The sequence below is a fragment of the Balaenoptera borealis genome, assembly GCF_965194805.1.
Source record: "Balaenoptera borealis genome assembly, chromosome: 19".
Lineage (NCBI taxonomy): Eukaryota > Metazoa > Chordata > Mammalia > Artiodactyla > Balaenopteridae > Balaenoptera > Balaenoptera borealis.
This window is the reverse complement of record NC_138878.1, coordinates 49,348,427-49,369,152: the sequence shown is the minus strand read 5'-3', so window position 1 is coordinate 49,369,152 and position 20,726 is coordinate 49,348,427. Positions and strand designations below refer to the sequence as shown.

The following is a 20,726-nucleotide window of genomic DNA, read 5'->3' as shown; positions in this document are numbered from 1 at the left end:
TTAAACACAGAGAGACGGTAAAAACAACCACTAGAGTAGAAAATATTAAAAAGAAGGGGAAGAAAAGCTTATACTATCATAAACTGACAAGAATGTAGAACAATGGGAACATTTAAAAACTGCTTGTGGGCGTGAAAATTGACATAATCACTTTGGAAAACAGTTGGGAGTTACAGATATACATACTCTGTGACTTAGAAATCTCACCCCGCCATATATGTATAACACACAACCTGGATAACTGTTATGGCGATTATGAAAAATGCCTCTGTGAATATGAGTCCGAGGGGATTCTGGAGAAGTGGCCCCAGAGAGAGACGACCCGGATGGTCACAAGTTTTGCTTTACTTCATTACCATTTATTCCAGCCAGAGGCCTTTTAAAAGTGTCTGCTTTTAAGTAAAAGTTGAATCCTTTGAAAAGTATCAATTCTCCCTTTTAAGTCTAATGTGTTAATCTGACGGAGTGCTCTTTCTGATTCATTATAGTTCAGACCAGATCTGTGCCTTACACGAGTCTACTAAGACTTGACACAGCTATCCTGCCCAACTGCTCCTTATCTGCCTGGAGATCTTTCATCTTAAAAAATTAAATCATCAGGGGATTCCCTGGTAGCACAGTGGTTAAGAATCCGCCTGCCAATGCAGGGGACACGGGTTCGAGCCCTGGTCCAGGAACATCCCACATGCCGCAGAGCACCTAAGCCCATGCACCACAACTACTGAAGCCCACGAGTTCTAGGGCCCACATGCCACAACTACTGAGCCCATGTGCCACAACTACTGAGCCCACATGCCACAACTACTGAAGCCCTCGCGCCTAGAGCCTGTGCTCCGCAACAAGAGGAGCCACCGCAATGAGAAGCCCGCACACCACAATGAGGAGTAGCCCCCGCTCACGGCAACTAGAGAAAGCCCGCACACAGCAACAAGAAGACCCAAGGCAGCCAATAAATTAATTAATTAATTAAATAAATCTAAAAAAAAAAAAAAAATCAATCATCAGGGCCAGACCCAGACACGCAGGAGACCACACCTAATGCCTCTTGAGTGAGTGAAATATCTACTGTGGGTCCAGGCATAAACTTCATGCATTTTCCTATTTGAGCCTATTGACTTTATTTAAAATATAAATCTAACATGCCCAGACGTCTGTTTCCAAGACTCCATCGGCTTAGAAAGGTAAATGTGGCAGGGAATGGCTATGAGAGCCCGTGACACTATGTAAGAAGACAGACAGAAAACACCTCAAGTCACCTGGGTTTCTGGATGCATTTATTGTAGGCACAACAATGAAATGTTAAATTAGAAATTGACTAAACCCTTTTTTAAAAAACAGGAACATGTGCAGTGCATAAGAAATGATTATCATCCAATCTTTAGCAAACCTTACCATTCAAAAAAGTTAAGTTTTATAGATATTTTCCCGTAAAGAAGTCATTCTGTGAGAATGTAGAGATGTTAATCTAAATCCAAGTCTCTAGAAGCATATGTGTGTGCATAGATGCAAATATGTAGACCTGCAGACATACATGTACACGGATGAACAATGAAAAATAGTATCTATATTGTGTGTGTGTGTGTGTGTATGTGTGTGTGGTGGTTTGGGTCCCATTAAAGAACTCAGGATTTGGATAGAATTCACCCTGATAGCTGAACAATTACGGAACAGCTGCATCCTCAGAACAAAATGACCTTTTCATCAAGTTACAAAACATTAAAGGTTAAAGAATGTTTGAAAGGAAGTTAATACTTTTAAAACATTGAGAAAATTGCCATTCTTTCAAAGGCCTGACCAAAATGAGAGCAAAGTGCCAGAAGGCATCTATGAGCCTTCCCCTGAGGAGGTGTGACATATTTGCATTGCCTGCTTCATTCAAAACTATGAATGAACCTACCTCCTCAGGAAATGAGACAAGGCGGGCCTGGGAGCCGCACAGCACCGGAGCTCACGAGAGGAACCCTTAACAGGCTGGCTCCTAATTGCAATTTTGAAGTCACATTGCTTCCTCTCTCAAGTAGCGATGGCAAGGCGAGCAAATCAATGAGACTGTCAGATTTGCCAGGCTTCTATTTTCCATCTGACCTGGATGGTGCAAATTCCAGTCGCTACTAACAGGGAAAATAGAAATATCAGTGAGGCTCTTCACCAAACCCCTTCCTTTAATTAACTCCCAGAAAGGCCTGGAGAATCCACCTTACTCGCCCTACAAATGCCCACTCTTCCCAGGAAGTCAGGCGGTCTGTGCTCTGCCCTGCCTTCCACACCTCCCCTCTTTCTTCCTTTTTGTCCCACTCGAAGCACCTGCTTGCAGCATCCTCCAGGGCATCCCATCTCAGCCTGCTTATAAGCCTTTATCTTCAGGGAGGTCTGACCCTGTGGCAGCCCCTCTGGCAGTGGCTGGAGGAGGGGTCACTATCATTAGACAACCAGTGTATGTCAAGTTCTTCACCAAAGCACCAACATACATCATCCCAGGGAAGCCTCACTTTACCTGGGATGTGGGATCTGCTGTGACTTGCCCATCGGCAGACAGCTAGTAACACCGTTCCTCTTTCAAACCCCGGTCTGACCCTGAAAGCTCCCGGGAGGCAGCGCAAGGGAGCAAAAGCTTCAAAGGACTTCTCTGACTTTGATCAAATTTTTCCTCCCCAAGTCCTACTCTGCTTAGGAAGGAGAGAGCCGCCCATTTTAGAGATGAAGGAGGTGAGGCTCAAAAAAGCGTGGGCAATCTGCTTGAGGTCACTTGGTGAGTTATAGGCCACCAGGCCAGGCCCTGCATCACATGGGCAGAGCTTGCACTCACCTGCCGTGTGCACACGTGCAGCCCAGAGCAGCCCTGCTGCTCACTTGGCCCTTCTGTGCTACTGATCGGTGCTTCTCCTAGTCACCTTCCCACATGCCTTCACGCATCCTGGGCTGGAGAGCCAGCTCTGTACTTTCTCACCTTCGCTGTCTACCTTCTAGACTCCTGACATGCCCCAGATAGGACCATCCTCCAGAGAGGTGGCATTTCTGGACATTTGAGACGGGCGTGTCTCCAAGACAAATTTCCCCATTGGAGGACGACTCTGGCCCATTTTCAAGTCTCATTTTTCCTGGCCGACAGGTGAGGCCTGAGGAGGAGGAAGGAGGGTTTGTGGGCTGCTGGGCTGCTGAAGGGAGCCCTCCCTGCCATGTGCCATAGAGCCAGGGGGACTCCACAGGCCCTCGCTGTTACTGTGACCGGCAGGCCTTCCCCTAGTGGGAACCCTACCCCCAGGCATTCAAGTTGGCAGGGACTGAAGATTCTCTGGAAAAGTAGGGAGGACCATTTGTACTTGAACTTACCCCTTCCCCAGCTATTTCCCCCAAGTATTCCCAGCAAACCCAGAGCCAGAGTCCCCCTCTCGGCAGCCAAAACACTCCTAAACACCTTAAATCAGTGGTCCCCAACCTTTTTGGCACCAGGGACCAGTTTTGTGGAAGACAATTCTTCCATGAACCAGGAAGGGTGGCGGGGATGGTTCAGGCGGTAACATGAGCGATGGGGAGCAATGGGGGGCAGAGCAGCAGATGAAGCTTCGCTCGCCTGCCTGCTGCTCACCTCCTGCTGTGAGGGCCCGGTACCTGGGCTGTGGCCCAGGGGTTGGGAACCCCTGCTTTAAATGATGCAAAAGGCTTCCTATGAATCAATCCCCCTATTTGGGCCACAGAGTTTAAAGGTATTGATAATATCTCTAAGGTGATCAAAAGTCAAAATTCAGTCTCTGTCAAATTTGTAGTCAGTACCTACCATGTTTTTTCTATGTGTCTTTACAAACAGTTAGCCAGCCTGGGTCAAGGCTCTGAGAACCCGCCGCCCCCCTGCACCAGGGTGCCCCCTCTCCAGGCGAATGGGGACTAGGAGCATGGCTGCAGATGACTGACTTGAGTATAGCGTGTCTCCAGAGAGGGCCCTAGAGGGCCCTCTGCGCTGGAATTCACACTTCCCTGTAGGCTGACCACCACCTGCCTTTGGCAGGGAGCAGCGGTAGGGATCAAGCTCTCCCTGGGGCAGTCCTCAGCTGGGATCTGACTCTAAGTCCTGTTGAGATGGAGAAAGGGCAGTGTGCTCACCTCTCCACAGCAGAGAAAGACAATTGCACTTCTAAAAACTCGGTACTTAAAACATATCTACAAAACAGAAGCAGACTCACAGACATGGAGAACAGACTTGCAGTTGCCAAGGGGGAAGGGGTGGGGAGAGGACAGACTGGAAGTGTGGAGTTAGTAGATGCAAACCATCACATTTAGAATGGATAAACAGCAAGGTCCTACTGTATAGCAATCTCCTGGGATAAATCATAATGGAAAAGAATATAAAAAAAGAATGTATATTGATGTATAACTGAGTCACTTTGCTGTACGGCAGAAATTAGCACAACACTGTAAATCAAATATACTTCAATTATATATATATATATATATATATATATATATATATATATATATATATATATATATATATATATATATATATATATATATATATGAGCCTGCAGGGGCATGGTGGGTCCCAGGGTACTTGGCATCGATGAGCCATGGGGGGTGGTGGGAAGGGAGAGATGCTGAGCAGTCAAGAGCTATCCGCTGGTCCCTGATGGAAGCCAACCCAGTGTCCCAGAGAAAGGTCCCCGCCGAGTCCTGAGCCACGGTCAGAGCCAGGCCAGGAGGCCAGCTTCCCTGCACCTGCAGAGTCCCTGCATTCCTTAGAGTCCAGAGGCCAGCACCATAGCAGAGCCAGTCCCTTCTATGTGCACTTGCACACTCCCTTATTTCCACACTCCTCCTGACTGGTGCTGTACACACATTCCCTCCTCGCATGCCTTTGCACACTCACAGGAGCTCCTGCCTCGGGGTGTGGGTGCTTCCTCCAGGATGTGTTTTTCCAGGGGAGGAGTTCTGCTGCTGAAGCCCGCCGTCAGCACACTGGCACCGCCTGCTCAGGCTTTCCCAAGGGCCAGGCTCCCACAGTGCCCCAATCTGGTCCCAGCTCCCAGCGCCCTGGAAAGCCTGGCCTGCGTGGACGCACAGTCCTCCGCTCAGGGCAAGTTGGATTTGTCTGCTCCAGAATTTCAATACTGTAGTGCTTTGGAGAGGGTGGTCAAGATCTGGGGTGGGCGAGGGTCTTATCTTGAAGTGATCTCAGTGGAACAAACACTCTGTTTTAACAGAAATGCTAGATTTGTTACGGGAACCTAGAGAGGGGAGTTGGAGTCAAGAGGCTAGAGCTGTTCTTAAACCCGTCCTTGGCGTCACCACCTGCCTCTACCATCCATCAGCAGGTCCAAGCGCAAGACCCACATGGAGACCGCAGAGCGCCTAGTCCTCTAGGCCAGCGGTGGGAGCTCCCCAGCACCCCCTCTCCCCTCCCGTCCCTGGGGCGGGAGCAGCGTCCCCGCCATCCCGCCTCCAGAGGGCGCTGTTGGAGAGGTGGTACAGCCAGCTGCCGCCGCGGGCTCAAAGGGGGCGCCCCAGGGACTCCACCTCTAACCCCTGGCCTAATTTGAATATTTCATTGGCTGCCGCCAGTCTGGTCAATTTATCATGCAAATGTGGGTGCCCTCCGCGCCAGAGAGGAGCCACCGCCCGCGCAGGAGAGCGGCGCCCGATTGGTGGCCGAGACAGCTGCATTTGTAATATTTTTCTTTGGGCATTAGAGTCATTTACCAATGCCACCGCCTCAACTCGAGGCACTGAATCACAAGCCACTTAAAGGTTTTTATTGGCAGCTTTGAAACTTCTTAACATGTTCTTTTATTTTAAACCAAGTGTCAACCTATTGCTGACCTCCCCCCCCCCAAAAAAAAAACCCCACAAAAACTGCAGCAGCTACAAACTATTTTGTTCCCTCATGATCTGTGCACCGGGTGACCGCCCCTGCCTTGTCACAGCGAGGAGGACTCGACCTCTTTGGGGTGAGCACTTGGTAGACCTGAAATAAATTATCTTTGCGAATTCTTACGGTGTTGAGAGGGGACTGACAGAAGAGAAAACAAAAAGGAACCAGAGAGTAGGAGGAAGAAAGAAGATGGAGATTCGGGAAAGCGAAGTGGCCGAAAGACGAAGAGGGAAGGGAGAATTTAGAGCTCCTGTGCGGAGGAGTAAATTCTTGGGAGTTATCAAAGCTGCCAAGATAAGAGACTATCTGAATACAAAGAATCTGAATCTGCTGGCCACCGTGTCCCAAAGAATTCTGGCTCTGCTATTCTGGAAATACAAGGGATATGCACCAAGTTTCAAGAAATAAAAATGAAAAAGAACGAGGCCCCAGCACAGTATCCCTCTATTGTACCTGCCCTACTGAGACTTGCGCTAGGTCTCGGGTTTTTCCCGTTTTGATATCCAGCGACAAACACAAAACCATAATATAAAAGATAGAAAAGAAGAGCGATATAGAAGAGGAGAAAGGGGAAACGAAATTCCTCCTCGTCTTGCAAACTCACTGGCTGGTTAATGAGGTCACCAGGCTTGCAACACTGGGGCTGTCTGGTCTGAGAAGACCTGGTGGTTTGATTTCTGAGACCTCCTCCTCTCCAGGGTTGCTGCATTGCACGAGCCTGAGCTCAGCCTCCTAGTGATTCACAGGCACGATTCTTTCCGCGCAACTTGCAGCCGCGCGGGAAGAGATGAGCACCTCCGCTTTCGAGCTAGCAAGGAGCTGCTTACTTCCAGCCAGGGGCGGGCCCCACCGTGGCTGCAGCTGTCTGGAGTGTAGTTTATTTTTTCTTTTCTTTTTTTTCCCTTAAGCTTTGCCTAAATGGTTTATAAAAATCCATTTCACTCAGAGTGGGAAAAAACACGCCACGCTGCAGCGAGTAATTCTGGAAATTCCCCGCGCAACTGAGGTCAACGCGTGGGATTTGATCAAAGGACGTTTTGCCAGTAATTGTGCCCTCCAAACTGGCCTTAATGTACATCTGTCCTTCTTAGACCGCAACACGAAGACTTTCTATTTTCTTTAATCTTAGGTCTCCTAAAAAAGTTTTTTTGAAAGTTCGGTGAACGACTGGGCTTGAAAGAGAATTATACAAGAAAGGGGAGTGGAGTCTAAACTGGGCTCCCCATATCTGAAAATCCGGTACTGAGAGCAGAGTAGAGCCCGGGGGTGGTAGGGAAGGAAAATCCCCAGCGGGTCTTGGGAAACCCCAGAAAGTAGTCCCTACCAATCACCCAGCTAGGAGATGGGTATGTAGGCAGACCTGGTTCCCCTCTGATAACCGTGTTCCCTCCCTCCCTGTTAGGTGCATAGTTTTTAGTATTTGTCTTGAAATACGTTTATAACTGCCTGGAAATCCCGAGTCGGAAAAAAAAAAAAAAAAAGGCATCAAGGAGGGGGACCTGCCAGCCCTGGCTTTTTAGGGGGCTTCCATCCAAAGTTTAGGAAGTCCCAGTCATGTCCAGGAGTTCAGGGACGGCCTGGGGCCGCCTTGCTCTGCCCCGCCCCAGCTGACAGCGGACCTCAAGGCTGTCCAGGGAAGATCATAGGTCCTTTTGCCTTTGAGTCGGGTGGTCCTGGTGGGATTGGCAGACCTGCAGTGAGAGTAGTTGGCAAAGCTGGGCCAGGCCTCTGTGGCGGAGCCACAAGAAATTTACAGAGTAGGAAGCCCCCGCCTGAGGGGAAGGGTTGGGAGCTTGTGTACCCGAGCGTTGGTGGGGCGGAGGGGAGCGGGGAGCTGCACATTCTCAACACCAGTTCTTGACCTTGGGCCAATATGTCTCCTACTTTTCTTCCAGGAGTGCCTTGCCCCGCCCTCAGCTCCCATCCAGGCACGCCTGATGCAGCTCCCCAAAGGCTCCACAGAAGTGGCATTAATATACCGCTCCGATTTTCGAAGGTTTATTGCACGTCAAAACTGTAAAAGTTCTTGGGAGAATTTACAGACAAAACATCTGGTTCGTTAAAACAAAGCTACCGGAAAAAGAGAAACAAACTTCACTGCTGTGTAAATGCACTTTTAGCAAACAATTAACCGCCTGGCTAGGGCCTGGCCCCAGGGTCCAAATCCTTCGCGTTCTGGCAGGGGCTGAGGTCCCTGGCCCGATTCTTGGTTGAGGTGTGCAGGGGCTGGCAGTCAGCTTCCCTGCACCCAGGGTATTTCCTACTGCCTAGCCCAGATCGTGGCGAGAAGTGTGAAAGCGCCCAGACCAGAGCGCCAGCGTTCCCGAGGGCGAGGGCTGGAGAGCACTTGGCGCCGCCTCCCCTGGCATTGCTGGGCAGGCAGTGGCTCCCCAAAGGCCCACCGCCCCGGTCAGATGGCCTCACACTAAAAATGGGGTGCAGACTCCCAGAGCGCGCCCTGTCCCTCCAGGCAGCCCTCGCCTCCCTCGGGGCACGGAGAACACCTCTTCAAGGTCTGGGCTTAGGCCCCGGACCCCCAGCCTACCCTGGCTACCCGGCCTGGGCCGGCAGCTTCAAGGGTGTTTCTTTCCGGAAGGCTTTTTCCCTCCTGGCCATTCCAAATGAGGACACACTTCATTCAGCTTGGCTTGGGTCCGGCGGACTCTCACCGACTGCCCTCAACCGCACCTTGAAGACAACCTCGGCTGCCTCCCGGCGGTAACCCGCCTGCTCCTTCCCCAGCGCGAACTTCCCGACTCCAGACGCAGCGCGCTGCGGCCGGATCCCTGCCCCTCCACCGCACACTTGTTTGGAGCCACGCCTGCGTACTTGCCACCTCCCCAACTCATCCGGGTCGGGCTCGGGTTAGCTCAGGGCCGGAACACCCCCGGGGTGGTAGAGACCCGCTCAGGTAGGCCCGGGCACTGCGGCCTGGGGCTCCTTGACTTCCGAGAGCTCGAGTCGGGCTTCTAACCCCTGACCTGAAGGAGCCGCGTTTGGAAGCATTTGTACTGAACAGGACTCAGCATCCCGCCGCGGAGAAGGAGCGGGGTTCTACTGGGCCCCAGGCGCAATCTTGGGGGTCAGGAGTTGTCTTCATGGCCCCTGGGAATTTTCGGGGCTCTTAACAGGGTGAGCCACCTGGTCGCAACGGGAGCCGCCAGTTTCCCCTACGGGCGTTTGCCACCGGACATTTTGGTGTCTCCCCACTGTCCCTTGGGCAACTTCTCCTCCTTTTACTTTTAGGGGTGTAAAAAATTATTCCCAGAAACATGGCACTTCCCAGAGGTGGGAGCATTTAACTGGCCTGGAGGTTACTTTTTGCGTGACTCACGCGTGTAAGAAGTTGCCAGGTGCTTTTGCGGGGCGGAAGCCTGTTGTTGGTTTTCAAAGGAATGGTCTCTGCAACTCTTCAGAGTGGGGTACAAAGATTTCTATACAAGGTGTCTTCTACATAATTCTAGCTCCTCCGCCCGGCGCGGGCTTTTCCGCCCTCTAGTCTAGCGTGAAAACGGTTCGGCCGCTGGATGTGGTGCGCGAAGCCCGCACCCTACAGCGTGGTCCGTCCTTCCCGAGGAAGGAGCCCCAGCGAGCGCCGCCGCGGCCGTCTCTGGCCTTCTCCGGAACCGCGCAGACCTGGGCGCACGCCGGAAAGCAGTTCCTGTATCCCTTCTAACTCGGGAATCGCGGAACGAATAGACGCACAGGGTTTGACCTGCTTTTGTAGTCGACTCGGAGGAGCCGAACTCACCAGGCACCCGGACAGATACATTCACAGTAGGAATAATGCAGATATATCAGGGAAAGTGCCAGGGACAGCTGCCCCGCAGATGTCCGAGGAGGGGTAGGTTCTATGTTCGCTCTTCCTCTTAAGTTCTTGGGAGGACAAGAAAGGCCCTTTGGCCCGGCCAGACTGATCATATGATCAGGGACATACGTGAAGGTGCCTGTCTTCTGGACACTGTGGGGCGGGCGGGGGTGGGCGACAGGGAAAAGCAAGAAGCAAAAGCAGTGGAACATGCCACCACCGCCGGGGTCAGCACTCTGGAAGAATTGCCGGGAACCCCCTGCAAAGCACTGGCTTCTCCAACGTATGGCCCTGCTCTCTCTCCCTCTGTAAATAAAATGTGAATTACAGACTTACTGCCACCCAGACACTATTTCTCCCTAAATCTAGCCCGTGGTTCTCACTGGGATCCGCGTTTTCTTCCCTTCTCTCGCTCCTCACTGTCAGGCCATGTTACAAAGCAGCCAGGCGGGGCCTGGCAAAGTTTTAGATTGAGACCTCCTGGCTAAGACCTGCCTGGCGACCTCGACAGCCTCAGACTCGGCCCAGCTGAAGCGGGTTTAAGCCACAGACTTAAGGTAACTTATAGGTCTATACTGTGCGTGCTGCGGATTTGGGAAACCTCCCTTCCTTCTTTCCTATGCCATACCCAGTGCACAGAAAAGAGGCAGAGAGAACTTGATGGAATGCAAGGTTGACACTGTCCCCCTGCATCTGTCCCATCCTTAGAATGGCCTGCAAAACTAGTCATGTTTAGAGGTCCCGATATTCAAGGGAGTGCGTGTGGCTGAAAGATCCCCGTAGAGATCCGGGTTCCAGACTGTGCCAAGCCGGGCCGGAACCCCGTTTGCGTGTCCGGGCAAAGTAGCGCGGTCGCAATATGCACTCCGCATAACCCGTGTTGTGCGTGACGGGCTGTCGCGGCGATGTGCAGCTCACTGACACTGATGGATGCGCCAATGGTTGGACGGACAGATGTTGGGGCGGACTGCACTCCGCGCGGCGCCTGAGCTGGGGAGGGCGAGTCAGCGATCAGGCGGTGGCTGCAGGCGGCGCGGAGACGGGAGCTCAGGCCGCGGCCGGCAGGGGGGGAGGGCGGAGGCAACTGAGGTGGGGAGAGCAGCGCGAGGAAGGAAAGGAGGAGGGGGGGAGCACAAGCCAAGGCGAAACTCTCAGCCTTCCGTGCGCGGCGCCCAGCGCCGTGCACTCGCTACAACCGGCGGGCCTAAGTGGGCGCTCGGCGCGTGGAAGGTGAGCCGGGGGCTGGCAGGAGCTGACCTCCCGCGGCGCCTACCCTCCTTCAGGCAAGTGGTGCTCAGTGCCGCAACCAGAATCCTAGAATCCTGAGGCCACGGGCGGCGTCTGCCAACTCACCGTTTTCTCGTTCGCAAAAAGCGTTTCACGCCCTACGGCCGCGTCTCCCGGGCCTGGAGGGACAGTCGTTTTGGCCTCTGCGGCCGCAGGCACCAACTGCACGCCGCGCCCCCGCCCCCGAGTTCGCCTCACAAGGCCAGCCTCCGAGCCCAGCCTCCGCTCGACTCCGACTTCCCGCAACCACCCGGGGTCCGCATCCCGCAACTCCGAGCGCTCCTGCGCGCGCCAAGGCGCAGGAGACGGCTTTATAGCCCGGGAGGACGGCGGCGGCACATCTGCATTCAGGGAGGCGTCTGGACCGAGCCCAAGCTCTTAGGCTGGGGGCGAGCGGAGACTTTTGATCTTACCGTCAGGGTGAGATCACGGTCTCCTAGTCTAAAAAAGAAAGCATGCCTGTGAACTTTTAAAACAAACTTGCAAAAACAATCACAAAGAAAAAATAAAGAGAAGAGGGGGCAGAAGAAGAGGGAGAAAGAAACTAAAAAAGAAACCTAAGGCGGGGGGGGGGGGGCGGGGGGGGGAAGGAAGGAAGGAAGGAAGGAAGGAAGAAGGCCAGGGTTTGCAGCTCCCGGAGCGCTCAGGCAGCCAGTCCCAGGGCACTGGGCTCCGGCCCTCGCCGGGACTCTCGGACGCGGGGCCCAGGAAACTCCCTGGGCCCCAGCGGCGCGCCCGGGAGCAGCACTGCCTTGGGGGCAGTGGGCCTGGCGGCCGCCCCCGCATTCCCGCCAACGCCGCCCGGCAGCGCCCGGAGCCGGCCCCGCCGCTGCCGCCCCATTCCCGGCCCAAGAGCTGGCCTAGGGAGACGCAATCGAGCCCGCAGCGCATCGATGCGCCGCCGCCCGCGCCTCTCCGGCTCCCGCTCAGTCGCCGCCGCCGGGGGGTCGTCCCAGTGAGCTCCGGCCCACCAGCGCCCTAGCGGCCGCCCGTAAGTGAGCCCGCTTTACCCCGCAGCGAATGCAGCCCTGCCAGCTCCTCCTCTCCACGGCCCGCCGGCCCGGCCCGCCGTGAGTCTCAGCGATCCCAATCACCCAATCAATAATCAATTCTTTTTGCTCAGTACTGCTGGCTGGCCGGGCGCAGGGCGCGGTGGCCCCTCTCGGGGCGCCCCGGGGCGAGGGGTGGGCTTGGGTGCCCGAGTTCCTGACCCCGTCGCTGTCCCGCCCTGGGATCTGCCTGCGCCGGTGGTGGGGGGCGCGCCCCGGCGCCTAGGTGGCGAGGGGCGGGGTGGAGGTACCGTGAGCTTCCCAGTCTGGAGAGGAAACTTGGAGGCACCCCCTCCCACACCAACCCCCGGGACGGCCCGGGAAAGTTTGCCCGGAAAAAAAAAATTGAGGGAAGTGGCTGCGGCGGGTCCCGGGGGAGGAGCCCTGGTGGCGCGGGGTCTGAGAGCAGCCCCCACCCACTCGGGCCCGCGCCCACCTCCTCCCCCGAGGGCGCCGGCGCCCGCCCGCGGGCCCTGGCATCCCCGGGGTGCGCGGGCCCAGGCCCGGGGGTCCGAGCTGGGGGCTTTGGACGCGGCGTGTGGAGAGAAGTGCGGCCCGGGAGGGGAATCGGGGGACGGCCAGGGGGCGAGGCCGGGTCGGGAAGAGGGGCGGGCGGGAGTAGCTAGCGGCTCGGGACGGGCTCGGCCCGGCCGGCGCCGCGCCCCTGCTTGCGCGCACGGGGCGGAGGCGGAGGGGCGGCACCCCCTCCCCGGACTGGGCGGGGGTCCTAGACAGGCCCGGGGCCGGGAGCGGGGGCGCGGCGCCCCCGCGGGCGGGCGAGTGACACGATCATCTCCTTTTCCTTTAAGCTTGCCTGTTGCCGACGCCGCCGCTCCAGCCGCGCAGCGGGCAGAAGACTGGACCGCCGAGCCCCGGGCCGCGGCGGCGGCGGCTGAGCGCCCCCTCCGATGCCGTGACCCCCTGCCCGGGGGCGGGGGCCGGGGCTTCACCGGCCGGGGCCGCTCCCGCGCTCCTCCTCCCACCCCTCTGCCCGCCTTCTCCCCCTTTCCCCGCCCCCCGGCCCCGAACCCCGCGCACCTCGTCTGGGGACGGGGCGGGGGGGGCAGGGCCGCCGCTCCTCCCCGCCCCCTCCTCCTCCGGCCTCTGGAGCGATTTGTCAAACTTCCCATTCCGCCGGCAGCGCGGTCCTCCTCCTCCTCCTCCTTCACCACCTCCTCCTCCTCTGCCTCCTCCTCCCCCCGCGCTCCTCCCTCCCCGCGCCTCCCTCGCCCGCCCTCCTTCTTCCCTCCGCACGTTCGGGGATCGCGGCGGAGCGCGGAGCGGGGGGGACGCGGAGAGCCGGGGCGCAGCAGCATCCTGCGGGCGGCCGCTCTCCGGGGGGGAGGCTGAGAGCCGGCCCGCCTCGCCCCCCCGCGGGCCCGCCGCCCCTCCCTCCCTCTCCTCAGCCCGGCAGCGGCGGCGGCGGCGGCAGCGGCAGTCGCCGGAGGAGCATCATGCCGAGGAGGAAGCAGCAGGCGCCCCGGCGCGCAGCAGGTACGAGCCGCTTCCCCTTCCTCCTCTCCTCCGCCTCCTCTTCCTCTCCTCGCCCCGCGTCTCCAGCTGGCGGCGACCCCGCTTCTTGCCCCGCTCCTCGCCCCTCTCGCTCTGGCCGCGCAGAGTAACTCCGGGGCGCCGGGCTCGCTCGCCGCTCTCCTGTCTGGTGCGTGCGCCCGCCTCACGGACCGGCGCCCCCCGGACGCCCCGCTGCGCTCTGGCCCCCCCCCCCCGCCCCTTCCCGCTCGCACCCACTTCGTGAACCGTGCTCACTCGCGGCGAACTGAGCCGGGCTGGGTCCCTGCCTCCTCAGCTCTCTGCCTGGCCGCGGAGAGAATGGGAAGGAGCCCTCTTCTGTTTCTTTCTGTGGGGGCGGGCGGGGTCACCTGAGTTCTCCGGGACACCTTCCGTGTCCTCCCGCGGCCGGCCGGCGGGGGACTGCCTGGTGTCTGCCGAGCGAAAGAGAGCGAGCGAGTGAGCGAGCGGGTCCCTTCGGCCACCTTACTGCTAATCCGATTGATTCTTCATTTATTGGGCCCAAACCGGGCACAGCGGTGGAAAGCAGAGCGCACAGGGTCTGGGTATTGTCAGATGACTGTCAAGTCGATGTTAGATGCTGGCGTTCCCTTTTCCCCGGTTTGTTTTCGCTCACCCCCACCCTCTCCTTCCACTGCTTCTCCCATGCTCATCTCCTCATAGCACTTAGTTCTGGGACGTGTCTGAGTACTTTCTCCCCATCACCGCCCCCCCTCTTTTTTTTTTTTTTTTTTTCAGGAGTGTCAATTCCTTTTAAGACTGAGCCGGGTTTTTTTTTTTTTTTTTTTTTTTTCTTTTCTGGGAAAAGCATCATTGAAAGCAAAACAAAACCCACACACATAACATTATTTTGCAATAATGTCAGTTGGGGGTATGTTGCTTGGAAGAAGGGTTTCTGGCCCTTTGCCACCCTGGATTTGATGACTGATTGATTGCCCATCATGCTGCTGCCTTTGATCTATTCATTCCCAATAAACATCAATAAATCACTTGAAATGGTGAGGCCAAGCTCTGTGACGTCACTAGGGCCCTGTCAGTGCAACTTCTGGGATTTGGGGCGGATTGCTGAGAGGACCACATATGGACAGGATGTATTTTGATATGAGTAACACTCAGATGTGCAGAGGTTCAGATGCTGCCTGAAGGGGAGGGTTAAGTGGAGGTTCGTTTCTTTTCTTTCCTTTTTTTTTTTTTTTTTTTTCCTTCCTTTCTTTTCTGTTCTTTGCTTTTGTGGAAGAAGGGAGGGGAGGGAGAAGGGTCAGGGCATTGCCTGGTGCCCTTTTTGGATGAAGGTATGGTACCCATGTTGCCCCGGAGTGCCTGTAGTAGCAGTGGGGGTGATGGTGATGGTCATTTCCGTCACTTCAGCCGGCACTGCCAGTGGAGCTCACAAACCGGCTGCTCTGAACTTGAGTCTTCTCACACAGGGTCACAGAGAGGAAATGCTGTTCTTTCTTCTCCCAAAAATGTACTGTCCTGTTAGTGTCCTAAGAAAATCGTAGAAGAAAACAGACTTGGTTTGGAGCATATATTACAAATTTTGCTTTCTATCCTCAGTGTTACCCAAATTTAGAAAGTTTGAAAATCCCAGTAGTGGTTGTAGGGAGGGTGCCGCCTCTCAAGTCACCTCCTGGCTGGTGCTTTTTGACTATCCCATCTTCTACTTTAAATTCCAAGCTCAAGCAATGAGCTTATCTACCCAAAATAAACTCTCAAAGTTTGGAGGACTCCTTCACAAAGTTGGGCAGTAGGAGTGTCTTGGACTGCTTCCAGTCTTTGGGATTTTTTTCTTTCCTTTTTGGATGCACATTTGAAGGTATCTGTGTGCCTCAATCAAATGAACCATATGTGACTGCATCTTTACATTTGGTTTAGAATCCTCTCCGCCGTTGCTTCATCTTTTTTCTCTTCCACCTTGCCAATCTGAGACTCTTATTTGATAAATTTCTGCTAAAAATATTAGAGGAGGAGGAAATGTGCTGTTGGTTTCATTTATTTATTTTTTTAAAGCAACCTGTTCACTAACCTTTTTGCACCTTTTAAAAAGCCAGCCAGGAAATCTCAGGTCAGTTAAGAAATATTCATTATATAAAAACTTGACTGCACTACTAATAGGAGCTGGAAGAATGGTTTTGCTCTATCAAAATGACCCGTCAAAACGACTTTGTTTCATATTTGATTTAATTGTCTCTCTCCTGACAGGCACATTCATCAATAGCTTAATGGTCAATCAGAAGTTGGCAGCATGAGTGCTTTTTTTCTTTCTCATACCCTGGTTTTGGATTTACTTTATCAGAATGCCTCTGCCTAATGGACGTATGGAGGAGGGGGGGAATGTCTGAAGGGCTACTTATTTAGGAGAGTGGAGGAATAAAAAAAACCTTCCACATCCAGGCTGGTGATAAGTATGCACAGGCCAATAAGTGCGCTGTGTGAGTTTGTTTGTTTGTTTGGATGGACGAGAAACTTCCCATTTTTTTCCTCCCTTTTTCAGTTCTCATAGCTGCAAGTTATAAGGTTCATGCCTGCTTTTGTGGCATACTGGGAGTGATGACAAATTGATTGCTTTGTACTGATAGAGAGAGAGAGTGGGAAAAAAGAAAGATGTCTGCTGATTGGTAACTGGAAATCCATTCCCCAGCAACCTTGAGGAGACTCGAGAATTTTTTCCCCCCTCCAAACTGAAAGGTCCGCTCAGCCATAAAAAAAGAAAAGTTGTTTTGCCAGCTTCATTAGTGTTCACCTAATTAGCTGTAAACCTGATGGATTCCTGACAGCTTTAATGATTGGAGATGACAAGCTCGACGCAGTGTCATCCAGCAGAATTAGGTTTGCAGCTAGTTTGATGTAATCAAGTTGATATTACACAGTCCTGGCTGCCTTTAGTTGTGCATTAACTCAATTTTCTGCTGCAGGTGACAAATGGGCTTTGGTACCTGGATAATCATGTCATAGGAATTAGGGCCCTTTTAATGGTCTGGGGGTAGAATAACAACCACAAAGGGCTGAGAGCTGGGGAGAGCGTGCAGACATAGCACACAGGTGCACACAGTTTTTACATCTAGGCCAAATGTAACACTGTTCCCCAGAAGGCCAAAGCAGCCTCCAAGAATCCCTGAAAAGACGTATTTCTGCCCTTTAGGATTTTTCTCTTTTTGATAGAAATTATGCACGGCTTAGTGTCTTTTCTTAAAAGGGAGAGAGAAATGTCTTCACCTGCTGAAGAGAAACCTGGGCAGGAGTTTTCCTTTCTCCAGGCATGTAATTTTAAAGGGCTATACATTTGTGCTGGACAAATGCCGTTGCCTGTAGAAGTTAAGAGGAGTGGGGTTACAGAGGCCCCGGTCCTTTGGGCAAAACGACCATTTTCCCTCTCTCCTATGTGCAACATTTGTTTTTCAACAAGTATTTTTTGAAAATACCGGAAAAGAAAGTCAAGCAGTACTTAATAGCAGATCACGTTTTATTCTTTCCTGTTCATTTTCTGGAAGGAAGTGTAAAATCATTAAAAAGCCATTGCCTAAACTCCACCCTCCCCTCAAAAAAAAAACAATCCAACAAACGACAACTTGCCACTGACCTTTTGAGTCTTATTTGGTGAAAGAAAATAACCTTCCATGGAGTTCTTAGGTGGTCCCATTGCAAAGGTAAACCTTCAAGCATCTTGACTTTTGTCAAAGTGGTTTGGACCCCTTAGGACCTGCTGGGGTAACAGATCACTGCGGGTCCCCAAGGAATAGCATAAGCTCATGGTGGCACAGCCCGGGGTTATTTTACTTTGCCGGTAGACACGGGCAAACTAAAAGATGGCACACCTGGCGGTGTCCAAGTAACATCATCCCAACCTTCCTAAGTCTCATCCACGTATCAGGCAGCTCCAGAGAGGAGCTTTTCTCTCTTGGAAGTACATGGAGCATTCAGGAAGGCATTTCGGCATCAGCCTTGGGAATTTATTTGCTCTCAAACCTGCCACACGTCTCTCCTTTGGACAGACGTTCTACCCTGTAGCAAGGTGACAAAATACCTGGTTTTGGTCGCTCTGTGATTCCCCCCACCCCTTTTCCTACAAAATGAAAGGAGCAATGTAAATTCTAAAAAAAGAGAAATCAAGAAACTGAAGGAGAAAAACAAAGAGGGCAGGAGGCAAGGCTATTCCCCTGGACATCCACACAGGGGAGAGAAGCTTCCCGAATCAGCTGCTGTGCCCCCATTATCTTGACAACTGTCAGTTAGGGCTTCAGTGCTCTCCAGGGCCACCCTTGATTGTGAGCAGTTGATATTGTCATTTTGTTCTCAGTTTTGCCTTGAGCGTGCTCGTAAACGGGAGCCAGGTAGTCAATAACTGATGTATCAGCAGTTATTCCCCAAATTGCCTCACAAGTCTGCATTTTTCCTCTTTTTTTTACTAAAGATTGTTTTGTAAACTGATTAGAATGAAAGGTGACTGCTCAGGGCCGGGGGAAATGCCGTGAAACCCAGGTGAGTTCCCAGAGTGAAAACCCTTCGTTTCCCCACCCTCCCCTTCTGGGTTTCTGGAGGGAGAAGGATCACCTTCTTGAGGGCGAAGTGCCTGGCCCTTTTTGGGGGCCTTTGTCTTTCCCTGGTGTCTGGCAGAGCCAGGCTGGGGCGAGGGCTGTGGATGCAGGCGGGGAAGGAGCAGGGACAGGATAGGGAGTCCTGGTCCTGGTGCCCCACAGCCATGTTTAATCCAATAACAGGAGCAGGCCAGTTATGCCGAGTGTAGTTTGTGAGGCTTTCCTGCTGGCCCATTTTTATTCCTGCCTGTCACTGGACAAACTATAAAAATAGCTTTAGTCTTGTAGTAGAAAAAAAAAATAGGGTGTGTGTCTACTTTCTGTGTTTGTGAGCAGCCCAGGTAGGTAGGCCTTTCAAAGAAGCTGTTTTGTAACACCCCTGTACCATCATCCTGCAGCCCGTGCAAGGAAATAGGACAGAACAACACAGGGGTATCACTCACCCCGGAGCCTCTCAGGTGTTGTGTGTGTGTGTGTGTGTGTATGTGTGTGTGTGTGTGTGTGTGTTCTAGTTATGCTCCAAATTGTGGTTTCTCTGTCTGAAGTTAAAAATGAAAGGTGAATACAATATATTGTATTTGGTAACAATGATATGGACTGGTACATCGAGACAGATAATGTGCAGTTGTAATTAGACTCAATAGACAGGCAGTCATTTTTAAATTCTTTTGACACATGCATAAAATAGTCATATAATAAGATAAGATGACAATTTTATGTTAGGTTGATAAAGTGTCCCGATACTTGCATTTAAATGTCTGTAAGCCTTTAAAAAAAAAAATCTAGACAGATTAATTCTAGCTTCCAGTATTTGCAGTTAGTCATTAAATTAATTTTCAAATTCTACTAAACAATGGCTATGAATATTTCTTTTTCTTTCTGGAGTCTTCTACCTGAATTTTAAGGAACGGATACGTAGATTTGGTAGCTTTCTCAAATTTTTCAACATTTGTAAACATTTACGTTAGACATGGGTGTAAAAATTCAGGTTACTGTTTGTGATTAGAAAGATGCTATGCATTTTTGGAAGTAAAAAAGAAACAGTAATAGAACATAATCTGCTTATGACCACTTGGCTGAACGACTGTCATACTCCACTTTTAGGAATCTTTATTAGAAAGATTACATAGTGTCCTTGACCAAATATTGAATATTTTATAAGCCCCATTTAAAAAAAGACATTTTGAGCACGTACACTTGATTTGATCCGCACTTAGATTCTCGGGTTTAATTACTTTCAATTCTGTAAATTATTTTAGTATTTCAACAAGAGTGGCCTAAGAGACGTATTGGGGGTCGGGAAAGCATTTTTCTGAAGGTCACATTGCCCGGACTTTTTGACCATCTCCTTACCTTATTTTTCTCAAATGTGCTAAGGTGTGGCTCTTGAAGAATAACTTAAATTTGTTTGGGCTTAATGATAAATTATTAATTCATACTGTCAGGACACATGTTATTAATTATGACTGTGTTTTCTTCATCCAGAACAGCTGTTGGGGAAACAGTGTAAGTTCAGATTGTCTTCAAGGGGGAGGGCGCCAAAGCAAGGAACTCACCAATTTCTTGTCATCATCTTCCTGATTCCCTTGCTTTGGGAATAAAGGATTGCAGGGGGCGGAGTGAATGGGGAGAGAGAAACTATTATTTCTAGACCAAGATGGGTACTGGCAAATGTTCACTAATGTAACTCTTTAAAAAGCAAGCCTAACTCTCCATGCTCTGAGTCCAGGTGGGATTCTGAGGTGGTACCTGCTTCCTTCCCCAGTCTGGTTTTGGACTGGTTTCCATTCCACCAATTTCTCTTGTTTTCTTCTTCCTCTTGGGTAGACCGGAAGGTCACGTTCACAAGTTTATAGTAGAGGAAAGCAAACTACTTTGAGTGCCTGTTTGTTCCCCAAACTGGAACCCATCCCTTGGAGAGCAAAGGGCTGTTTGGTAATATACATGAAATGACTCCAATTCATTTACTTTTGATTTTCCATCCCCGTCATTAAATCTAGTCCTATGTATTTCGTTTCCTCTGAGTTCTTTGAGAAATGCATGTTGCATAAAATAGGCAATTTTTAATGAACAATTTAATGTAAATGGGTTTTGAATTTAAATTAATATTAATGAAGCCTTGAGTGAATTTATTTTGCATACGTAAAGGCTTGTAAGTCTTTCACCCATGTGCTTTCTCCTTTATGTAGTAACATTGGTTGGGTGGATTAACCAGTGCCTTTTAAAGATTCATGCTTAAAAAATTAAATTGATTTTGTATGTCCAATAGTGCCAACATATTATTAGGCAAAAGTGTTACTTAAATTAAGGGAAATATACCTCATTTTTGATTAAAGCTCTCCGTCTCCATTGCCCTGCTCTTCCTGAAAGCTGCAGTTGGTTTGGCATTGCTGCCAGGGAAAATACACACCAACAATAGTTACTACTACAATCAAGATGTTTTCTTTCTTTGCCTTACCTCTAATGCATTATGTATCCCGGGATGATGGGAAGTTCTGTAATTAATTCTGTTAAATGTAATTGCTATAATCACTTTGATGTTACACATAATAAAGGTAATATGGTAAGCGCATAAAAAATATAAACACCTTATTGTAACACTTCTGCTAAAATTCCTTCTCGTCAAGTCTGGTTTATAGACAAGTGTTCTCAAC

General features: G+C 51.7%; 1 protein-coding gene and 1 long non-coding RNA gene across 6 annotated transcripts in view; one reads left to right on the top strand and one right to left on the bottom strand.

Moving 5' to 3' along the window:
- Window positions 1–13,172, bottom strand: part of LOC309616290 — a 28,440-nt gene extending 15,268 nt beyond the window's left edge. For 3 of the 5 annotated variants that reach the window (XR_014237419.1, XR_014237420.1, XR_014237421.1), the window contains exon 1: window positions 1,898–4,434. This is a non-coding gene — a long non-coding RNA (uncharacterized lncRNA). Of the gene's footprint in view, window positions 1–1,897; window positions 4,435–11,024; window positions 11,619–13,045 lie in introns of those variants that run through there. The other 2 variants (XR_014237417.1, XR_014237418.1) reach the window with 2 other exon arrangements.
- Window positions 12,625–20,726, top strand: part of TSHZ3 (teashirt zinc finger homeobox 3) — a 69,974-nt gene continuing 61,872 nt past the window's right edge. The window contains exon 1 of the mRNA XM_082366697.1: window positions 12,625–13,501. Within this exon, the coding sequence (XP_082222823.1) occupies window positions 13,462–13,501 (40 nt within the window). The 5' untranslated portion in view covers window positions 12,625–13,461. The remainder of the gene's footprint in view (window positions 13,502–20,726) is intronic.